The 18,283-nt window shown below is 48.5% G+C and overlaps 1 protein-coding gene across 1 annotated transcript in view; it reads right to left on the bottom strand.

Annotated features, from left to right (window-relative positions):
* DPP6 (dipeptidyl peptidase like 6) overlaps positions 1–18,283 on the bottom strand; it is a 772,816-nt gene that overhangs the window by 113,002 nt on the left and 641,531 nt on the right. Inside the window, exon 10 of the mRNA XM_033863543.2 lies at positions 17,206–17,303. Within this exon, the coding sequence (XP_033719434.1) occupies positions 17,206–17,303 (98 nt within the window). The remainder of the gene's footprint in view (positions 1–17,205; positions 17,304–18,283) is intronic.

The following is an 18,283-nucleotide window of genomic DNA, read 5'->3' as shown; positions in this document are numbered from 1 at the left end:
CCTAGCAAAGTCCAGATTGTGTTTGGACACAGTCACGCTTCAGCATGTTGATGCTCCCAGGCGAAGGGCCGTAAGCCCTGATGGTCAGTGCTTTAGACAGCGCGTGGGCTTTTGTCCCTCAAACGACAACCGGGGGGCGGCCGCCTGTGTGTGTGCAGGGATCCCTACGAGTTGCTGTCACAGACGCGTGACCCACTGGGAAGGAAAGAACCGTGTCGGGCGGCACTCTGAAGATTTCAGGCTAAGACAGAAGAACCAGGAGAAGGGACGGGTCCACTAGAGACCATTTGTAATTCAGTTCAAAAGACCCAGTGACGCAGTTATTCTCTGACTTGTAATCAGACCCCGGGGAGAGGGGAGAAAAGACTTATCCAAAAGCCCGGCAGTAGAGATGGGAAGAACTCAGTCCCCAGGAGACCCCACCCGCCAAGGGTGAAGGAAGCTATCTTCCGTCCACTCATCAGTCTTCAGGGGCAGGACTGTATCCCGTTCCTCCTCGGAATGTCTAGCTCAGAGCGCCAGTTCTGAGAATGAGGTACAAGTGGACACAGCCGGTGGTGGGAAAGGGTCTGCTCACAGAGATCCGGGAGCGGGGAGAGCTTGAACGGGCAGAGCAGAAACAAATGGCACTCCAGAGGACAGCAGATGTGGCAACCCGGATGCCAGGCCTGGCCGCGCAGAATCAGCATGACTGAGCAAGTCACCTGCCTGCTGGGGGTCCCCTTGCCTCCTCTGTGAATTGTGGAGGAAACGGAAGGAAAACAAGGGCAACTTTCAGAGCCCTTCCAGCCCGAGTCCCAGCAACAGGCAGCCCTTTGGAGGACAGGTGTGAGGGACTGGCCTGCTCGGGCGGCAGGTGTGAACCCCACTCGTTCATGCCTCAGTGCAGGCTGACACATTTCAAAACAAGGCGGCAGACGAATTTGCCAAATCCCACTCTCCTGCAGCTGCCATCCACTCTGTGTGGATGTGCCAACTGCGGTCCATGGGGGAAACCTGTACGTGTCACTACGCCCTCTGAGTTTACTGTCCTCTGGCTCACCCAGCCTTGTGACAGGGCCTGAAAATCCTGTCCGGTGTGTTGCTGACGTCTTCAAATGTCAACACAGTTCTGCTGGCTGATAGAGCTTGTTGGCGAATGGAGGGGTCTTACTTACGGGGACGGGAAGGCAGAGGCACGGTTTATTTTTCTGATGTCTCCTGCTCTGTGTAAGTCTGCCAAACACTAATCATTCCTTGCATATCTAGTTACAGTGTCTTCAGAACAATGTGGCTGCCCCTTCAAACACAGACCAGAACAATGCAGAACATGTGCTCTTCACCAGAAAGTGATTTACCTGGACATCCAAGATCAGATTTCCAGGCTTCTGAAGCACTGGACATTTTGACTGATGAGAACACGGAAACCTGTGATCAACAGTAACATTGAGAATTCCCTTTTCAATCCATCAACAGAATAAAGATCCGGCATTTCTCCAGACTGGAGCTTCCATGTTTCTGCCGTCACCACAAAGAGCTTCTTGCCCTCATGGATAATAAAAAGCACACCCTGATCTGATACCGTCAACACAAAAGCTGTCTGGTGGAGCCAATCCCCTTCAACTGCTTCCTAAGATGAACTTATTTGAATATTTCGGTACCCAGGTCATTACTTTAACACATGAGGTAGAAACAGAGTGAGGTCTAGCTCTGTGGGTATTAGAGATGATTTATGCATTTGTAATTCATCCCTCAAACACTTTCAAATAAATTTGGAAATCAAATTCAGTAAAACAAATATCTTCCCACAGACTTTAATATAAAGACAAAAGTCTAGATTAGAAATATGTCAGTAGGATGGCAAATTCAGGGATGGAGGTGGGGGACAGTATCTTTAATTTGAAAATGAGTTTCCACACACTAGGAGCCCCTTCGCGGGTGGAGACTGCGGGTGGCAGAGGGGGAAGCTTCGGAGCCGTGGAGGAGAGTGCAACCACAGGGGTGCGGGGGGCAAAGCGGAGACATTCCCGCACAGAGGATCGGTGCCGACCGGCACTCACCAGCCCGAGAGGCTTGTCTGCTCCCCCGCCGGGGTGGGCGGGGCTGGGAGCTGAGGCTCGGGCTTCGGTCGGAGCGCAGGGAGAGGACGGGGGTTGGCGGCGTGAACACAGCCTGCAGAGGGTTAGTGCGCCACGGCTGGCCGGGAGGGAGTCCGGGGAAAAGTCTGGACCTGCCGAAGAGGCAAGAGACTTTTTCTCCCCTCTTTGTTTCCTGGTGCGCGAGAAGAAGGGATTAAGAGCGCCGCTTAAAGGAGCTCCGGAGACAGGTGCGAGCCGCGGCTAACAGCGCGGACCCCAGAGACGGGCATGAGACGCTAAGGCTGCTGCTGCCGCCACCAAGAAGCCTGTGTGCGAGCACAGGTCACTCTCCACACCCCCCTTCCGGAGCCTGTGCAGCCCGCCACTGCCAGGATCCTGGGATCCAGGGACAACTCACCCGGGAGAACGCACGGCGGGCCTCAGGCTGATGCAACGTCACGCCGGCCTCTGCCGCCGCAGGCCCGCCCCGCACGCCGTGCCCCTCCCTCCCCCCGGCCTGAGTGAGCCAGAGCACCCGAATCAGCGGCTCCTTTAACCCCGTCCTGTCTGGGCGAAGAACAGACGCCCTCCGGTGACCTACACGCAGAGGCGGGGCCACATCCAAAGCTGAGCCCCGGGAGCTGTGAGAACAAAGAAGAGAAAGGGAAATCTCTCCCAGCAGCCTCAGGGGCAGCGGATTAAAGCTCCACAATCAACGTGATGTACCTGCATCTGTGGAATACCTGAATAGACAACGAACCATCCCAAATTGAGGAGATGGACTTTGAGAGCAAGATTATTTTTTCCCCTTTTCCTCTTTTTGTGAGTGTGTATGTGTATGCTTCTGTGTGAGATTTTGTCTGTATAGCTTTGCTTTTACCATTTGTCCCAGGGTTCTGTCTGTCCCTTTTTTTTTTAATTACTTAAAATTTTTTTTCTTAATAATTATTATTTTTTATTTTAATAACTTTATTTTATTGTCTTCTTTCTTTTTTTTTTCTCCCTTTTATTCTGAGCAGTGTGGAGGACAGGCTCTTGGTGCTCCAGCCAGGCGTCAGGGCTGTGCCTCTGAGGTGGGAGAGCCAACTTCAGGACACTGGTCCACAAGAGACCTCCCAGCTCCACGTAATATCAAACAGCAAAAATCTCCCAGAGATATCCATTTCAACGCCAAGACCCAGCTCCACTCAATGACTAGCAATCTACAGCGCTGGACACCCTATGCCAAACAACTAGCAAGACAGGAACACAACCCCACCCATTAGCACAGAGGCTGCCTAAAATCATAAGGCCACAGACACCCCAAAACACACCACCAGACGTGGACCTGCTCACCAGAAAGACAAGATCCAGCCTCATCCACCAGAACACAGCCACTAGTCCCCTCCACCAGGAAGCCTACACAACCCACTGAACCAACTTTAGCCACTGGGGACAGATGCCAAAAACAACGGGAACTACGAACCTGCAGCCTACAAAAAGGAGACCCCAAACACAGTAAGATAAGCAAAATGGGAAGACAGAAAAACACACAGTAGATGAAGGAGCAAGATAAAAACCCACCAGACCTAACAAATGAGGAGGAAATAGGCAGTTTACCTGAAAAAGAATTCAGAATAATGATAGTAAAGATGATCCAAAATCTTGGAAATAGAATCGAGAAAATGCAAGAAACATTTAACAAGGACCAAGAAGAACTAAAGAGAAAATAAGCAACGATGAACAACACAATAAATGAAATAAAAAATACTCTAGAAGGGATCAATAGCAGAATAACTGAGGCAGAAGAACGGATAAGTGACCTGGAAGATAAAATAGTGGAAATAACTACTGCAGAGCAGAATAAAGAAAAAAGAAAGAATTGAGGACAGTCTCAGAGACCTCTGGGACAACAATAAATGCTGAACCAACACTCGAATTATAGGGGTTCCAGAAGAAGAAGAGAAAAAGAAAGGGACTGAGAAAATATTTGAAGAGATTATAGTTGAAAACTTCCCTAATATGGGAAAGGAAATCGTTAATCAAGTCCAGGAAGCACAGAGAGTCCAATACAGTATAAATCCAAGGAGAAACACACAAAGACACATATTAATCAAACTATCAAAAATTAAATACAAAGAACAAATATTAAAAGCAGAAAGGGAAAAACAACAAGTAACACACAAGGGAATCCCCATAAGGTTAACAGCTGATCTTTCAGCAGAAACTCTGCAAGCCAGAAGGGAGTGGCAGGACATATTTAAAGTGATGAAAGAGAAAAACCTACAAACAAGTTTACTTTACCCAGCAAGGATCTCATTCAGATTTGACAGAGAAATTAAAAGCTTTACAGACAAGCAAAAGCTAAGAGAATTCAGCACCACCAAACCAGCTTTACAACAAATGCTAAAGGAACTTCTCTAGGCAGGAAACACAAGAGAAGGAAAAGACCTACAACAACAAACCCAAAACAATTTAAGAAAATGGGAATAGGAAAATACATATTGATAATTACCTTAAATGTAAATGGATTAAGTGCTCCAACCAAAAGACATAGACTGGCTGAATGGATACAAAAACAAGACCCATATGTATGCTGTCTACAAGAGACCCGCTTCAGACCTAGGGACACGTACAGACTGAAAGTGAGGGGATGGAAAAAGATATTCCATGCAAATGGAAATCAAAAGAAAGCTGGAGTAGCAATTCTCATATCAGACAAAGTAGACTTTAAAACAAAGACTATTACAAGAGACAAAGAAGTACACTACATAATGATCAAGGGATCAATCCAAGAAGATATAACAATTGCAAATATTTATGCACCCAACACAGGATACATAAGGCAAATACTGACAGCCTTAGAAGGGGAAATCGACAGTAACACATTCATAGTAGGGGATTTTAACACCCCACTTTCACCAATGGACAGATCATCCAAAATGAAAATAAATAAGGAAACACAAGCTTTAAATGATACATTAAACAAGGCGGACTTAATTGATATTTATAGGACATTCCATCCAAAAACAACAGAATACACATTCTTCTCAAGTGCTCATGGGACATTCTCCAGGATAGATCATATCTTGGGTCACAAATCAAGCCTTGGTAAATTTAAGAAAATTGAAATCATATCAAGTATCTTTTCTGACCACAATGCTATGAGACTATGAGATATCAATTACAGGAAAAATCTGTAAGAAATACAAACACATGGAGGCTAACCAACACACTACTTAATAACCAAGAGATCACTTAAGAAATCAAACAGGAAATCAAAAAATACCTAGAAACAAATGACAATGAAAACACAACTACCCAAAACTTACGGGATGCAGCAAAAGCAGTTCTAAGAGGGAAGTTTATAGCTATACAAGCCTACATTAAGAAACAAGAAACATCTCGAATAAACAACCTAACCTTGCACCTAAAGCGATTAGAGAAAGAACAAAAAAACCCCAAAGTTAGCAGAAGGAAAGAAATCATAAAGATCAGATCAGAAATAAATGAAAAAGAAATGAAGGAAACGACAGCAAAGATCAATAAAACTAAAAGCTGGTTCTTTGAGAAGATAAACAAAATTGATAAACCATTAGCCAGACTTATTAAGAAAAAAGGGGAGAAGATTCAAATCAATAGAATTAGAAATGAAAAAGGAGAAGTAACAACTGACACTGCAGAAATACAAAGGATCATGAGAGATTACTACAAGCAACTCTATGCCCATAAAACGGACAACCTGGAAGAAATGGACAAATTCTTAGAAATGCACAACCTTCCGAGACTGAACCAGGAAGAAATAGAAAATATGAAGAGACCAATCGCAAGCACTGAAATTGAAACTGTGATTAAAAATCTTCCAACAAACAAAAGCACAGGACTAGATGGCTTCACAGGAAAATTATATCAAACATTTAGAGAAGAGCTAACCTATCCTTCTCAAACGCTTCCAAAATATAGCAGAGGGAGGAACACTCCCAAACTCATTCTATGAGGCCACCATCACTCTGATACCAGAACCAGACAAAGATGTTACAAAAAAAGAAAACTACAGGCCAATAACACTGATGAACATAGATGCAAAAATCTTCAACAAAATACTAGCAAACGAAATCTAACAGCACATTAAAAGGATCATACAGTATGATCAAGTGGGGTTTATCCCAGGAATGCAAGGATTCTTCAATATACGCAAATCAATCAACGTGATACACCATATTAACAAATCGAAGGAGAAAAACCATATGATCATCTCAATAGATGCAGAAAAAGCTTTCAACAAAATTCAACACCCATTTATGATAAAAACCCTGCAGAAAGTAGGCATAGAGGGAACTTTCCTCAACATAATAAAGACCATATATGACAAACCCACAGCCAACCTCCTTCTCAGTGGTGAAAAACTGAAACCATTTCCATTAAGATCAGGAACAAGATATGGTTGCCCACTCTCACAACTATTATTTAACATAGTTTTGGAAGTTTTAGCCACAGCAATCAGAGAAGAAAAAGAAATGAAAGGAATCCAAATCGTAAAGGAAGAAATAAAGCTGTCACTGTTTGCAGATGACATGATACTATACATAGAGAATCCCAATGATGCTACCAGAAAACTACTAGAGCTAATCAATGAATTTGGTAAAGTAGCAGGATACAAAAAAATGCACAGAAATGTCCTGCATTCCTATACACCAATGATGAAAAATCTGAAAGTGAATTAAGAAAACACTCCTGGGCTTCCCTTGTGGCGCAGTGGTTGAGATTCTGCCTGCCGATGCAGGGGACACAGGTTCGTGCCCTGCACGAGTGGCTGGGCCCATGGACCATGGCCGCTAAGCCTGCAGGTCCGGAGCCTGTGCTCCGCAACGGGAGAGGCCACAGCAGTGAGAGGCCTGCGTACTGCAAAATAAACCGAAAACAACAACAACAAAACACTCCCATTTACCACTGCAACAGAAAGAATAAAACATCTAGGAATAAACCTACCTAAGGAAACAAACGGCCTGTATGCAGAAAATCTTAAGACACTGATGAAAGAAATTAAAGATGATACAAATAGATGAAGAGATATGCCATGTTCTTGGATTGGAAGAATCAACATTGTGAAAATGACTCTACTACCCAAAGCAATCTACAGATTCAATGCAATCCCTATCAAACTACCAATGGCATTTTTCACTGAACCAGAATAAAAAATTTCACAATTTGTATGGAAACACAAAAGACCCCGAATAGCCAAAGCAATCTTGAGAAAGAAAAATGGAGCTGGAGGAATCAGGCTCCCTGACTTCAAACTATACTACAAAGATACAGTAATCAAGACAGTATGGTACTGGCACAAAAACAGAAATATAGATCAGTGGAACAGGACAGAGAGCTCAGAGATAAACCCACGCACATATGGTCACCTTATCTTTGATAAAGGAGGCAAGAATATACAGTGGAGAAAAGACAGCCTCTTCAATAAGTGGTGCTGGGAATACTGGACAGCTACATGTAAAAAAATGAAATTAGAACACTCCCTAACACCATACACAAAAATAAACTCAAAATGGATTAAAGAGCTAAATGTAAGGCCAGACATCATCAAACTCTTAGAGGAAAACATAGGCAGAACACTCTATGACATAAATCACAGCAAGATCCTTTTTGACCCACCTCCTAGAGAAATGGAAATAAAAACAAAAATAAACAAATGGTACCTAATGAAACTTAAATGCTTTTGCACAGCATAGGAAACCATAAACAAGATGAAAAGACAACCCTCAGAATGGGAGAAAATATTTGCAAATGAAGCAACTGACAAAGGATTAATCTCCAAAACATACAAGGAACTCACGCAGCTCAGTATCAAAAAAATAAACAGCCCAATCCAAAAATGGGCAGAAGACCTAAACAGACATTTCTCCAAAGAAGATATACAGATTGCCAACAAACACATGAAAGAATGCTCAACATCATTAATCGTTAGAGAAATGCATATCAAAACTACAATGAGATATCATCTCACACAGGTCAGAATGGCCATCATCAAAAAATCTACAGGGCTTCCCTAGTGGCACAGTGGTTGAGAGTCCGCCTGCTTATGCAGGGGATGTGGGTTCGTGCCCCGGTCCGGGAGGATCCTGTGTGCTGCGGAACGGCTGGGCCCGTGAGCCATGGCTGCTGAGCCTGCGCATCCAGAGCCTGTGCCCCACAACAGGAGAGGCCACGGCGGTGAGAGCCTCGCATACCGCAAAAAAAAAAAAAAAAAAAAAAATCTACAAACAATAAATTCTGGAGAGGGTGTGGAGAAAAGGGAACCCTCTTGCACTGTTGGTGGGAATGTAAATTGATACAGCCACTATGGAGAACAGTATGGAGGTTCCTTAAAAAACTACAAATAGAACTACCATTCGACCCAGCAATCCCACTACTGGGCATATACCCTGAGAAAACCATAATTCAGAAAGAGTCATGTACCAAAATGTTCATTGCAGCTCTATTTACAATAGCCAGGACATGCAAGCAACCTAAGTGTCCATCAACAGATGAATGGATAAAGAAGATGTGGCACATATATACAATGGAATATTACTCAGCCATAAAAAGGAACGAAACTGAGTTATTTGTAGTGAGGTGGATGGACCTAGAGACTGTCATACAGAGTGAAGTAAGTCAGAAAGAGAAAAACAAATACCGTATGCTAACACATATATATGGAATCTGAAAAAAAAAAAAAGAAAGAAAATCATCAGAAGAACCTAGGGGCAAGACGGGAATAAAGATGCAGACCTATTAGAGAATGGACTTGAGGATACGGGGAGGGGGAAAGGTAAGCTGGGACAAAGTGAGAGAATGGCATGGATATATATACACTATCAAACGTAAAACAGATAGCTAGTGGGAAGCAGCCGCATCGCACAGGGAGATCAGCTTGGTGCTTTGTGACCACCTAGTGGGGTGGGATAGGGAGGGTGGGAGGGACGGAGATGCAAGAGGGAAGAGATATCGGGACATATGTATATGTATAACTGACTCACTTTGTTATAAAGCAGAAACTGACACTCCACTGTAAAGCAATTATACTGTAATAAAGATGTTAAAAAAAATAAAAAAATTGAAAATGAGACAGACCTTCCATCCCAGATGAAAACTACTGCTCCTGAGAAGGGCTTTTCCACGTTGGCCACACTTCTGAATCACCTGAGGAGCTTTTAAAAAACCCCAAACCCTGGCCACACCCCTGATGGAGGAAACTAGGAAGGAGAGACTTATAGAAATTGTCTTCTATCTTTGTGCCATCTGAAAGTTTCAGCACAAAGTGAAACACAGGAGATGTGAAAACTCTTGAACAATGGTATGAGTGGTGGGTTAGGTGTCCAGAATCTTGGGTTCAAGCCTTGGTTCTATCCCTAATTAAAAAAGCAACGATGGGCAAGTCAGGTGGTGGTGACGGTGGTTGTTGTGGTGATGGAGGTGGTGGTGATGGTGGCAATGGTGGTGGTCATGATGATGGTGATGAAGATGGTGGTGGTGGTGATGTGGTGGTGGTGGTGGTGGTGATGATGGTGGTGACGGTGATGGTGGTGACGGTGATGTGGTGGTGGTGGTGGTGGTGATGATGGTGGTGACGGTGATGGTGGTGACTGTGATGGTGGTGGAGGAGGTGATGGTGATGATGATGGTGGTGATGGTGGTAGAGGAGGTGATGATGATGGTGGTGGTGATGATGGTGGTGGTAGAGGAGGTGATTGTAGTGATGGTGGTGGTGATGATGGTGGTGGTGGTGGTGGTGGTAGTGATGGTAGTGGTTGTGAGAATGGAGGTGGTGGTTAATTGTTGACGGGGGTGGGGCTCAGGTCATTAGGAATGAAGACCCTGTTTTTCTGTGATGTTTCCATTGCTCTGATGACCTCTGTCTTGTCCCTAATCCTGAATAAAGGCTTGCACTGGATCGAATATACCAGTCTCTCAGGGAGTCCATACTTCCTACAGACTGGGCAGAAAGAAGCTGCATTTCCTCTCGAGGTCAGAAGACGATGCATCACGGGCAATGCACTTGTAGGAGGAGCCTGGAGGCAGCGGCGCCCCCGAGAGGGCAAGCTTCCTGGGAATGTGCGCAGTTAGAAGCGGCGAGCTGCACACACACATATTGATGCGCTAGGTCTTTACAGAGTCCCGGGTGAGAAAAGAGGCAACAGATCCACACAGACACAGACGTGCACACACACACAGGCAACAGTACATTTTACAAACACTGACGGGGAAAAGGCTGCTCAAACACAGTTTAAATCCGTGCCTAAGAGGTGGGGGAGCATGAGGGTAGAGAATAAAGTTGAAAAGCACAAATACACGAGAACTCTTGCACTGACCAAGGAAGGTGTGCCCTGAACAGGGCACATCTAGATCTTGGTGCTGGAAAGTAAAGTGAATACACGGAAGTGAAATAAAAGTGAGGGGTGGTGGGCGGGAAGAGGCCGTCGCTAGCCCGGAAGCATCGGGGACACAGCGCCTGCTTCCCTTCTCAGGCTCTGTGAACAACCCCCTGACGACCTGATGCTGCCAGGCAGTCGGGACGGGCGCCCCGGGCCGGCGGCTGGACCGCATCTGACGGGGTGTTTGTAGGAGGAGAATAGAAACACACATCAGCGTAGCGCAACATGTCTTCAGCATGATCCTGCTGGGGATCTGCTGCATCTTAATTCAACACCCAGCTCAGCAGCTCCGCAGGGGCCCGAAGAAATCAGCAAAAAACACCTGCTTTTGTTTCTGTCAGTGCAGCTGGGCTTCGCTGTGAAATGGTAGAAACTGCAGGACCCGCGGGCATACTGCTTTCCACTTAGATTCTTCCACCCACGGGACAAGCTGTGCCTGCGCTTCCTGGAGAGGCTTGCGAGGCATCGCCCCCGCTCCCCCGGCCCAGTGCCAAGGGGTCACCATCCTTAGTGGCCTCAGCTCTGCTCTGGCATCGTGAGTGGCGGGGCTGTGTGTGACGCCCTCCCTGGCACTCGCCACCCATGCTCCCGCCACGCTGCACGTGACCACTGATCACGAGGCGCCGCGGTACCTGGACTCCAGCCACAGGTGGAGGGGCCATCACGGGCCTCACCCACCACCTGGCACGTGCCGATGCCAGTAGGAGTTTCCCAGGGCAAGGATTTGGGACCCGGTCTTCATCTTCCCCTGAGAACTCTTGGAGGGGAGCTCAGGCTGGATGACAAGCAAACAACAGAAGCCGGGAGTGAATGGCATAAAGGTGAGACGGCTGACAGAGGAAACGTCTGACTTCTTCCTGTCGATGGCGCTGACCAGCCTGCCGAAGTGACCCCTGGCCTTCCGGAACTCTCTGCATCTTTCCGTGGAGGCTGTGCGGGGAGGGAGGGGTGACCCCGCCTGGCTTGAGTTCAGGGCCCCCCTCAGGCTCTGTGTGGATTCAGACCCATCCCTTAACCTCTGGGTCCTCTGCCCCCGCCTCTGTGGAATGGGAGAAGGTGGGACCCAGCTCCGGCTGTGTGAGGCCCCCAGGGGACACAGCCACCAGCCCAGGGGACACGACAGCCACACCCTTGCTCCTGAGGGCAGGGCAAAGGGAGGGATAAGGGTGGGAGGGAGCAAACGGAGACGCCCAGTTTGGAAGGAGAAAAGGAGAATGTAAATAGCCCTAGGGTCACACACAGTTTTATAATTCAATCCACAACCACAACTGGGCCTCACACCCGATCCAGGAACCGCTGGGCACCCTCCCGGGTCCTGGAATATCCCTCTAGCCACGTCCCAGTGTGGCCAAATCCTGCCTGGGCCTCCAAGCCCTCCTCCCCCGGCCCTACTCTGGATCTCTCACTCCCTCAGCAAAATTCTGAGAAGAACTGATGCCTATTTTGTGGCACTTACGTTGTTACTGTTACACATTTCTTTGTTTGTCCCTGCCTAGATCTTTGAGGACATTATTTAGGTCTCCTTCCTTTCTCCATCCCTCCACAAAGTAAGTGTCTTATTTTTACCTTTTCTAGATTAGTTCCTTTAGTGTTGAAGGAAACCAGAATATGTCACCCCCAAAATACGCCTTTTTGACATGAAAATTATTTTGAGCTGAAGGCAATTAGGAAGCAGCAAACCCAAAAAAACTCCCCCTTTTCTGCCTGAAGGCAGGACATAGTCTCCTCTTCCTGGAGACTGACTCTTACTGGCCCAGAGATGCACCGGGGAACCTGCAAGTACACCTTCCTCCACTAGGTCCTCTGGTTTATTACCTTCCCACGGCTGCCGCCCTTGGAACCCTAAACCTGCTTTCCTTGTCCTGTTAATTCGCTATGAATTTATTGTTCCTGGTTGAAGGTGCTGTAAAAGCTGTAGTTGTGAATAGATGCTTTGAGCTGTTTTTTGTTGAGATTTTTTCCAGGTGATGTGCACCGCACGCGTGAATGAACTGGTTTTTTTCTCCTCTGGTTAATCTGTCTTGTTGTGAGAGTCCCAGCTGAAAACCCAGGATGGGTAAAGTGTGGTCTCCCCTGTGGCATCCTGTATTTGAGACAGCAGGATGTCAGCAATGGCTAAATATTTTAAAAGTTTTGGTTCTTAGAAAAGTACTAGGATAACCAAAGAAATCCATATCTTCAAGAATCCTATTGAAATAGGATTTTTGTTTTGTTTTGTTTTTTGTTTGTTTTTAACATGTGTATACTGCAGTTTTATTTCAATTGCACAAAGTTCACGTGTAGGAAATTTAAGTGAAACAGTACAGTAAAAATAGCAGAGAACCAAAAACTCTAAAAAAGAAGCACACCTAAAGCATGAGAACTCAACATTCATTAGTGTTTCACCTTCAGTTTTACTGACACTTGATGCTTGCAAATGTTGAAACAAACTTTGAGATCATAATGACTATTCTGAAGAGATTTCAGCACCAGCACTAAGATTTGTACATTCAGTTGGTTTGCAACTGACTTGTTAGCCATTTACATAGTGTACAGCACAGATTTGTCACAGGTCAGATCACCTTCCTGTAATTAGAAAGGATCCCCTAAACTGCACTCAGCTTAAGACATCCAATGTACAAGGGCACGGAAACCATCATAATAATGTGGCTCCAATGAAACAGCATTTTACTGGCTAATTTTTTTTTGCGCTACGCGGGCCTCTCACTGCTGTGGCCTCTCCCGTTGCAGAGCACAGGCTCCGGACGCGCAGGCTCAGTGGCCATGGCTCATGGGCCCAGCCGCTCCGCGGCATGTGGGATCTTCCCGGACCGGGACACGAACCCGTGTCCCCTGCATCGGCAGGCGGACTCTCAACCACTGCGCCACCAGGGAAGCCCTTTACTGGCTAATTTTAAACTTAATTTGCCCATTCAGCAAAGGTTTACCAAGCTTGTACTACACACCAGGCCCTGCTCCGGAACTGGAGATCGGGCTTTGCACAAAACAGACAAAATCCCTGCCTCATGGAGTTTTATGTTCTAGGTGATGGGCGGAGAAGGGACACAGGAATAAAGTGTGGGGAACATCCTGCTGGGATTCCTTCTGTGAAGAAAACTAGAGTGGGGCGGGAAGGGTGCTGGCCAGCACCTAGGGCACCTGCGGGCCAGCTGTGTGGAGCAGCTTTGCGGCAGAGCCAGGCCCCGGCCACGCCCCGGATAAGGGGTGAGCCCTGCAGACTTGAGGAGGGTGGGGGGAGGTGGAGTAGAGGCTAGATGGGCATTTGGGGCTTTTAGGCCACTGTAGGAAGTTGGGCTTTTACCCCGGAGAAAACGGGAAAGCGCAGGGAGTTCTGAGTGGAGGGAGCAGTGATCTGACACGGTTCAGGAAAGGGCCCTGGGAGGCGGGAGGGGAGACAGGACAGGGGAGCCGCCATCGGATGCTGGCTACATGGGAGAAATACCCTGTGGAAGACACACAGTGAAGTCAGAGGCCTGAGTGCCAGAAGGTCGCTGCCCTGAGCAGAGACGGGAAGGCTGCCCAGAGCAGGTTTCCAGGGGGAACGCGGAATTCTGTTTTCACTGAGTTCACTTTGGGTTGCCATTTAGAGACAGAGAATTTCTCTGAAGCCTGCAAAGAGCAAACGGGATTGCTGCGTATCTTCCCGTGCAACGCCGGGCTTGGCTTGCGATGGCCTGGACACCCCTGTTGGGGCGGACGTCTCCATGGATTTTTGTCTGGTGGGTCAGATACCCCCAAGGTTATAGTTTAGGGCCCCGGGGTATCTATAACCCCAAAACTTATCCTTACATTTCTCTGTCAAACTGTCCACATACACCTAGCTTATCAATGCCTTTTGGACTGGTTCTAACACCACACTGGTTCCCTTATCAATTAATGAGTTAAATAAAATCTTCAACACACGCTCATTTACTTTGCCTGAGAATCACAACCTGGCCAGTTTAAGGGAGATGTTGGGCCGGCAGTTAGAAATGGACCTGAAGTTCCAAGGGCGGGGCAGGGCTGGGTTCCAAAGGGGAGTGTTGTCGGCCTACAGGCAGCATTTACAGCCGTGAGATGGGATGACAGCCCCGTGCTGCGTGACTTATCTAATATTCACGGTCGCCCACAAGAGCAAACCTTTTGATTACTAATGTTCATCCCCATTTTGCAGCTGAGGACACAGAATGGAGCAGGCGAAGAGCACAGAACTGGGATCTGGACCCAGACAAGCCGGCGTGCGGCTGAGCACCAGCGGTTCCCAGTCTGGGGCATCTCTGACCGTCACGTGCACCCACTGGGGGAAGGCAAGGACGTGGCTGAGGTCCCCACGATGCAGAGGGCAGCCCCCATAGCAAGGGATCCCCCTGGCCCCGAGTATCGGCAGGGCAAGGGCGAGAAAGCCTCAGACTTGGGGGGTCTCCTCTTCCAGGCCCCCCACTCGACGTGCCCCCTCTCAAGCCTGCAATCCTTCACTTGCTTATAACCATTCATTCAAGGCCTGTCCTTCCCCTACATCGTAACCTCCGTGTTTCATTCATGCTAAATTCTCAGTCTAACGGACGCAAATAATAAATGCTCGTTAAACGGCTGCTCACATCGACTGCATGATTTCTGATAGATCTGCGCTCACTCTGAAAAATCCCAAGGCTGTGACGGAGAAGGAGATGAGAAAGTGTGACATTAACATTCTGCGATTTACACTGCATAGGAAAAGCATCACTGCGTTTAGCTTAGGAAACTGGAGAAGCAAAAAACCTGAGGCCCGTGTCTCAACAGCCCTGACGGAGGTGAATTTTTCATTGTCCTTGAAGCCAATCAAGCCTGCGGAAACAGCATCACCAAATGGACTACACGAGATTTGCAATTAACTCAAACAGATGGCTTAAATTTTCCAGGTGACTTTCCATATTAACTCAGAGAGTTTGCTGGACCAGGCCCCAGGGGGCTTGGCACGGATGGAGCCGGACGAAAACAATGAAATACCTGGGTCTTCGGCAGAGAAGACAAAGCAATAATCGCAACGTTTCTTCTATCCCAGCAAGAATATCATCAGCCAAACTGATTCGACTCCCCGACCAGTGCACACTAAGGACCCCTCCCCTAGGAGGGGCCAGTGCACACGAAGGACCCCTCCCCTAGGAGGGGCCAGTGCACACGAAGGACCCCTCCCCTAGGAGGGGCCAGTGCACACGAAGGACCCCTCCCCTAGGAGGGGCCAGTGCACACGAAGGACCCCTCCCCTAGGAGGGGCCAGTGCACACGAAGGACCCCTCCCCTAGGAGGGGCCAGTGCACACGAAGGACCCCTCCCCTAGGAGGGGCCAGTGCACACGAAGGACCCCTCCCCTAGGAGGGGCCAGGGCACACGAAGGACCCCTCCCCTAGGAGGGGCCAGTGCACACGAAGGACCCCTCCCCTAGGAGGGACCAGGGCACACTAAGGACCCACCCTCCTAGGAGGGGCCAGTGCACACTAAGGACTACTCCCCTAGGAGGGGCCAGTGCACACTAAGGACCCACCCCCCTAGGAGGGGCCAGCTGCATGAGGAGGAAGGCCGCTCCAGGGTGGGGAGCGAGAGGTAGCGGGCAGCCCTGGGCTTGATCTGTCCACCTGAGGACCTCACAGCATTTTACACATCACTGGAGACAGAAGAGCTGAAAGAACCTCGGCGGAATCCTGCAGAGGCCCCAGGCAGATGGGTCCTGCCAAGGACAGCGGTGGAAGCCACCACAGGAGGAGTCCACGCCATCACGGACCAGTGGATCCAAGTGCCCGTGTGCCTCGCCCCGCGCTGGGCCTGTGGAGGAGTAAGAGTGGCTGAGGCCACAGCTCCTGCCAGAAGTTACTAATAATGGAGAGTTCCGTAACTGAATAGTGAAGACTCAGGCTGGAGTCACGGCCACATGTGGGCTGGATACTTGCTGACCCTCAGAATGGATCGTTCTCCACTTAACTGGGCCCACGTGTAGCCTTGCAGATCTGTAAACGGGTGGGTCCTGGTGCCATTCCCTTCTCCTTCTGAGTCTCCCGTCAATACTCTCAACAGAGCGAGGTCTAACACTGATATAAGTGGACTCTGGAAGTATAGCCAGTCCCCAGACTGCTTGAACTTTGGGACAGAATGAAATAGATGTTCAGACCCCTTCACAAAGATAGATTTTACTCAGTTCTTTTGATTAGGAAATAAAATCCACTTACAGCCCTTAATAACAGGACAGTTGCCTTTGTCAACATGTTCCACCAACTACACGGTTGTTATACCAACTGGGAGATTTGGTTTATTGGAACAGGATTCACCACTCAGTTCCTGGAGCTGGCAAAAGACAGTAACGCTCTAAAATAATGCTCTGAAAATGGGGCGCCATTCACAAGAGGTCTGATTACATGGGTTTTCTTGGAAAGACTGCATCTGTCCATCCGAGGGACGCCCTCCAAAGTCTGCCACGTGCCAGGCCATGTGCTCCCTCTGCACGTGGGTGGTTGACCAGTCCTACCTGCCCCCCACCGCCCCCGAAGCCCAGCCTCCAGGGCGGAGAATCTGGGCCTGACCTGGGCCCGACATAAGCCAAGAAATAGTAGCATTGGTTTGACTGGTGTTCCCTTCCCAGAAAAACCAAATCATAAAGCAGTAAGGAAAACTTCAGAAAATGGACCTTTTTCTTGGATGTTTAGATTGGCAGGAAAATAAATCTGAGCCTAAAGAGACCATGTAAATGGACGCTGGTTTCATTATTATCGTCTTAACATAATTGAGGAAAGGGTGCAAACCTCATCCGTGGATCGTCAGGCGGCATCATCTCCAGGTCGTGCGTGGGTCCATTTAGGCCAATGACGTGCAGGGAGATACTGGGGTTTTCACATCCAGCCTGGGAAGTAAAAGGGGACAGAGATGTGAGTGAGCCACCTCCCGCCTGGACTGGCCTGGGCACTAAGTCTGCCAGGAGATTCACAAGAGGCTCAGCGTGGGGAGGACGGTCCTTTAAGAGGAAGCTGCTCACCCCTGCTCCTCCTCCCTGGACAAGCACTGGCCTGGCACGGCAGGAAAGACAAGGCTGCTGGGTCTGACGGCCCAGGCGCCTCTGCCCCCACAGTCGGAGATGCTGGGGTGAGGGAGGGACTCAGGCCCACACAGGGCAGGCATCAGATGGGTCACCAGCTCATGCCTCCGATTTGGAAGTGGACATCTGAATTCTGTTGGCCAGAATATGCTGATTTTCTATTAAAACGTGAAACCCCAAATGCTGAGCCATCTGGGCTTTATAATTCCAACTTCAGAGCACCTGCCCAGAGTTCACTGTAAAATCAGGGGGCCTGTACCTTTCTGGATTTCAGGTCATTACATCACTCCTGGATTGGGGGGGCTCTCATAAAAGGATTCACCAGGGAAACCATTCCATTTCTAGGTGATCTCTGGCTTCCAGCCTCCTGAACCGTGAGAAATAAATGTCTGTTGTTTAAGCCGCACAGTCTGTGGTGCTTGTTACGGAGCCTGAGCTGACTGATACACCTGGTGTTTCCTTTCTCTGGCTTGGGACTCTGGGGACATCACTGGCCTCACTTGGACACTGTCGCCTCTCTTGCTGCAAACTGTAGGCTGGCACGTCCCGTATTTCTGGTATACACGGCACATGGCATCAGCTCCCAGAGCCCTCTGATGGCTTGGAAGCCGAGGCCCAGGGCTCACTGGCAGAGGCTGGAGGGGTCCTTCCAAGGCAGCCCCAGGTGGACGTGGGGACCCTGTCACCAGGTGGGTGCAGGCAGAGCTGCGTCCACTCTCTTGGGCACCAGCCTCTCTCCAACTGAGTGGGCGGTAGAGGTTTCGGCATCAGGCCCTCCCTTCACGTCA

The sequence above is a fragment of the Tursiops truncatus genome, chromosome 9 (genome assembly GCF_011762595.2).
Source record: "Tursiops truncatus isolate mTurTru1 chromosome 9, mTurTru1.mat.Y, whole genome shotgun sequence".
NCBI classification, from domain to species: domain Eukaryota; kingdom Metazoa; phylum Chordata; class Mammalia; order Artiodactyla; family Delphinidae; genus Tursiops; species Tursiops truncatus.
The sequence above is the reverse complement of the archived record's forward strand: the minus strand, read 5'-3'. Positions and strand labels throughout refer to the sequence as shown.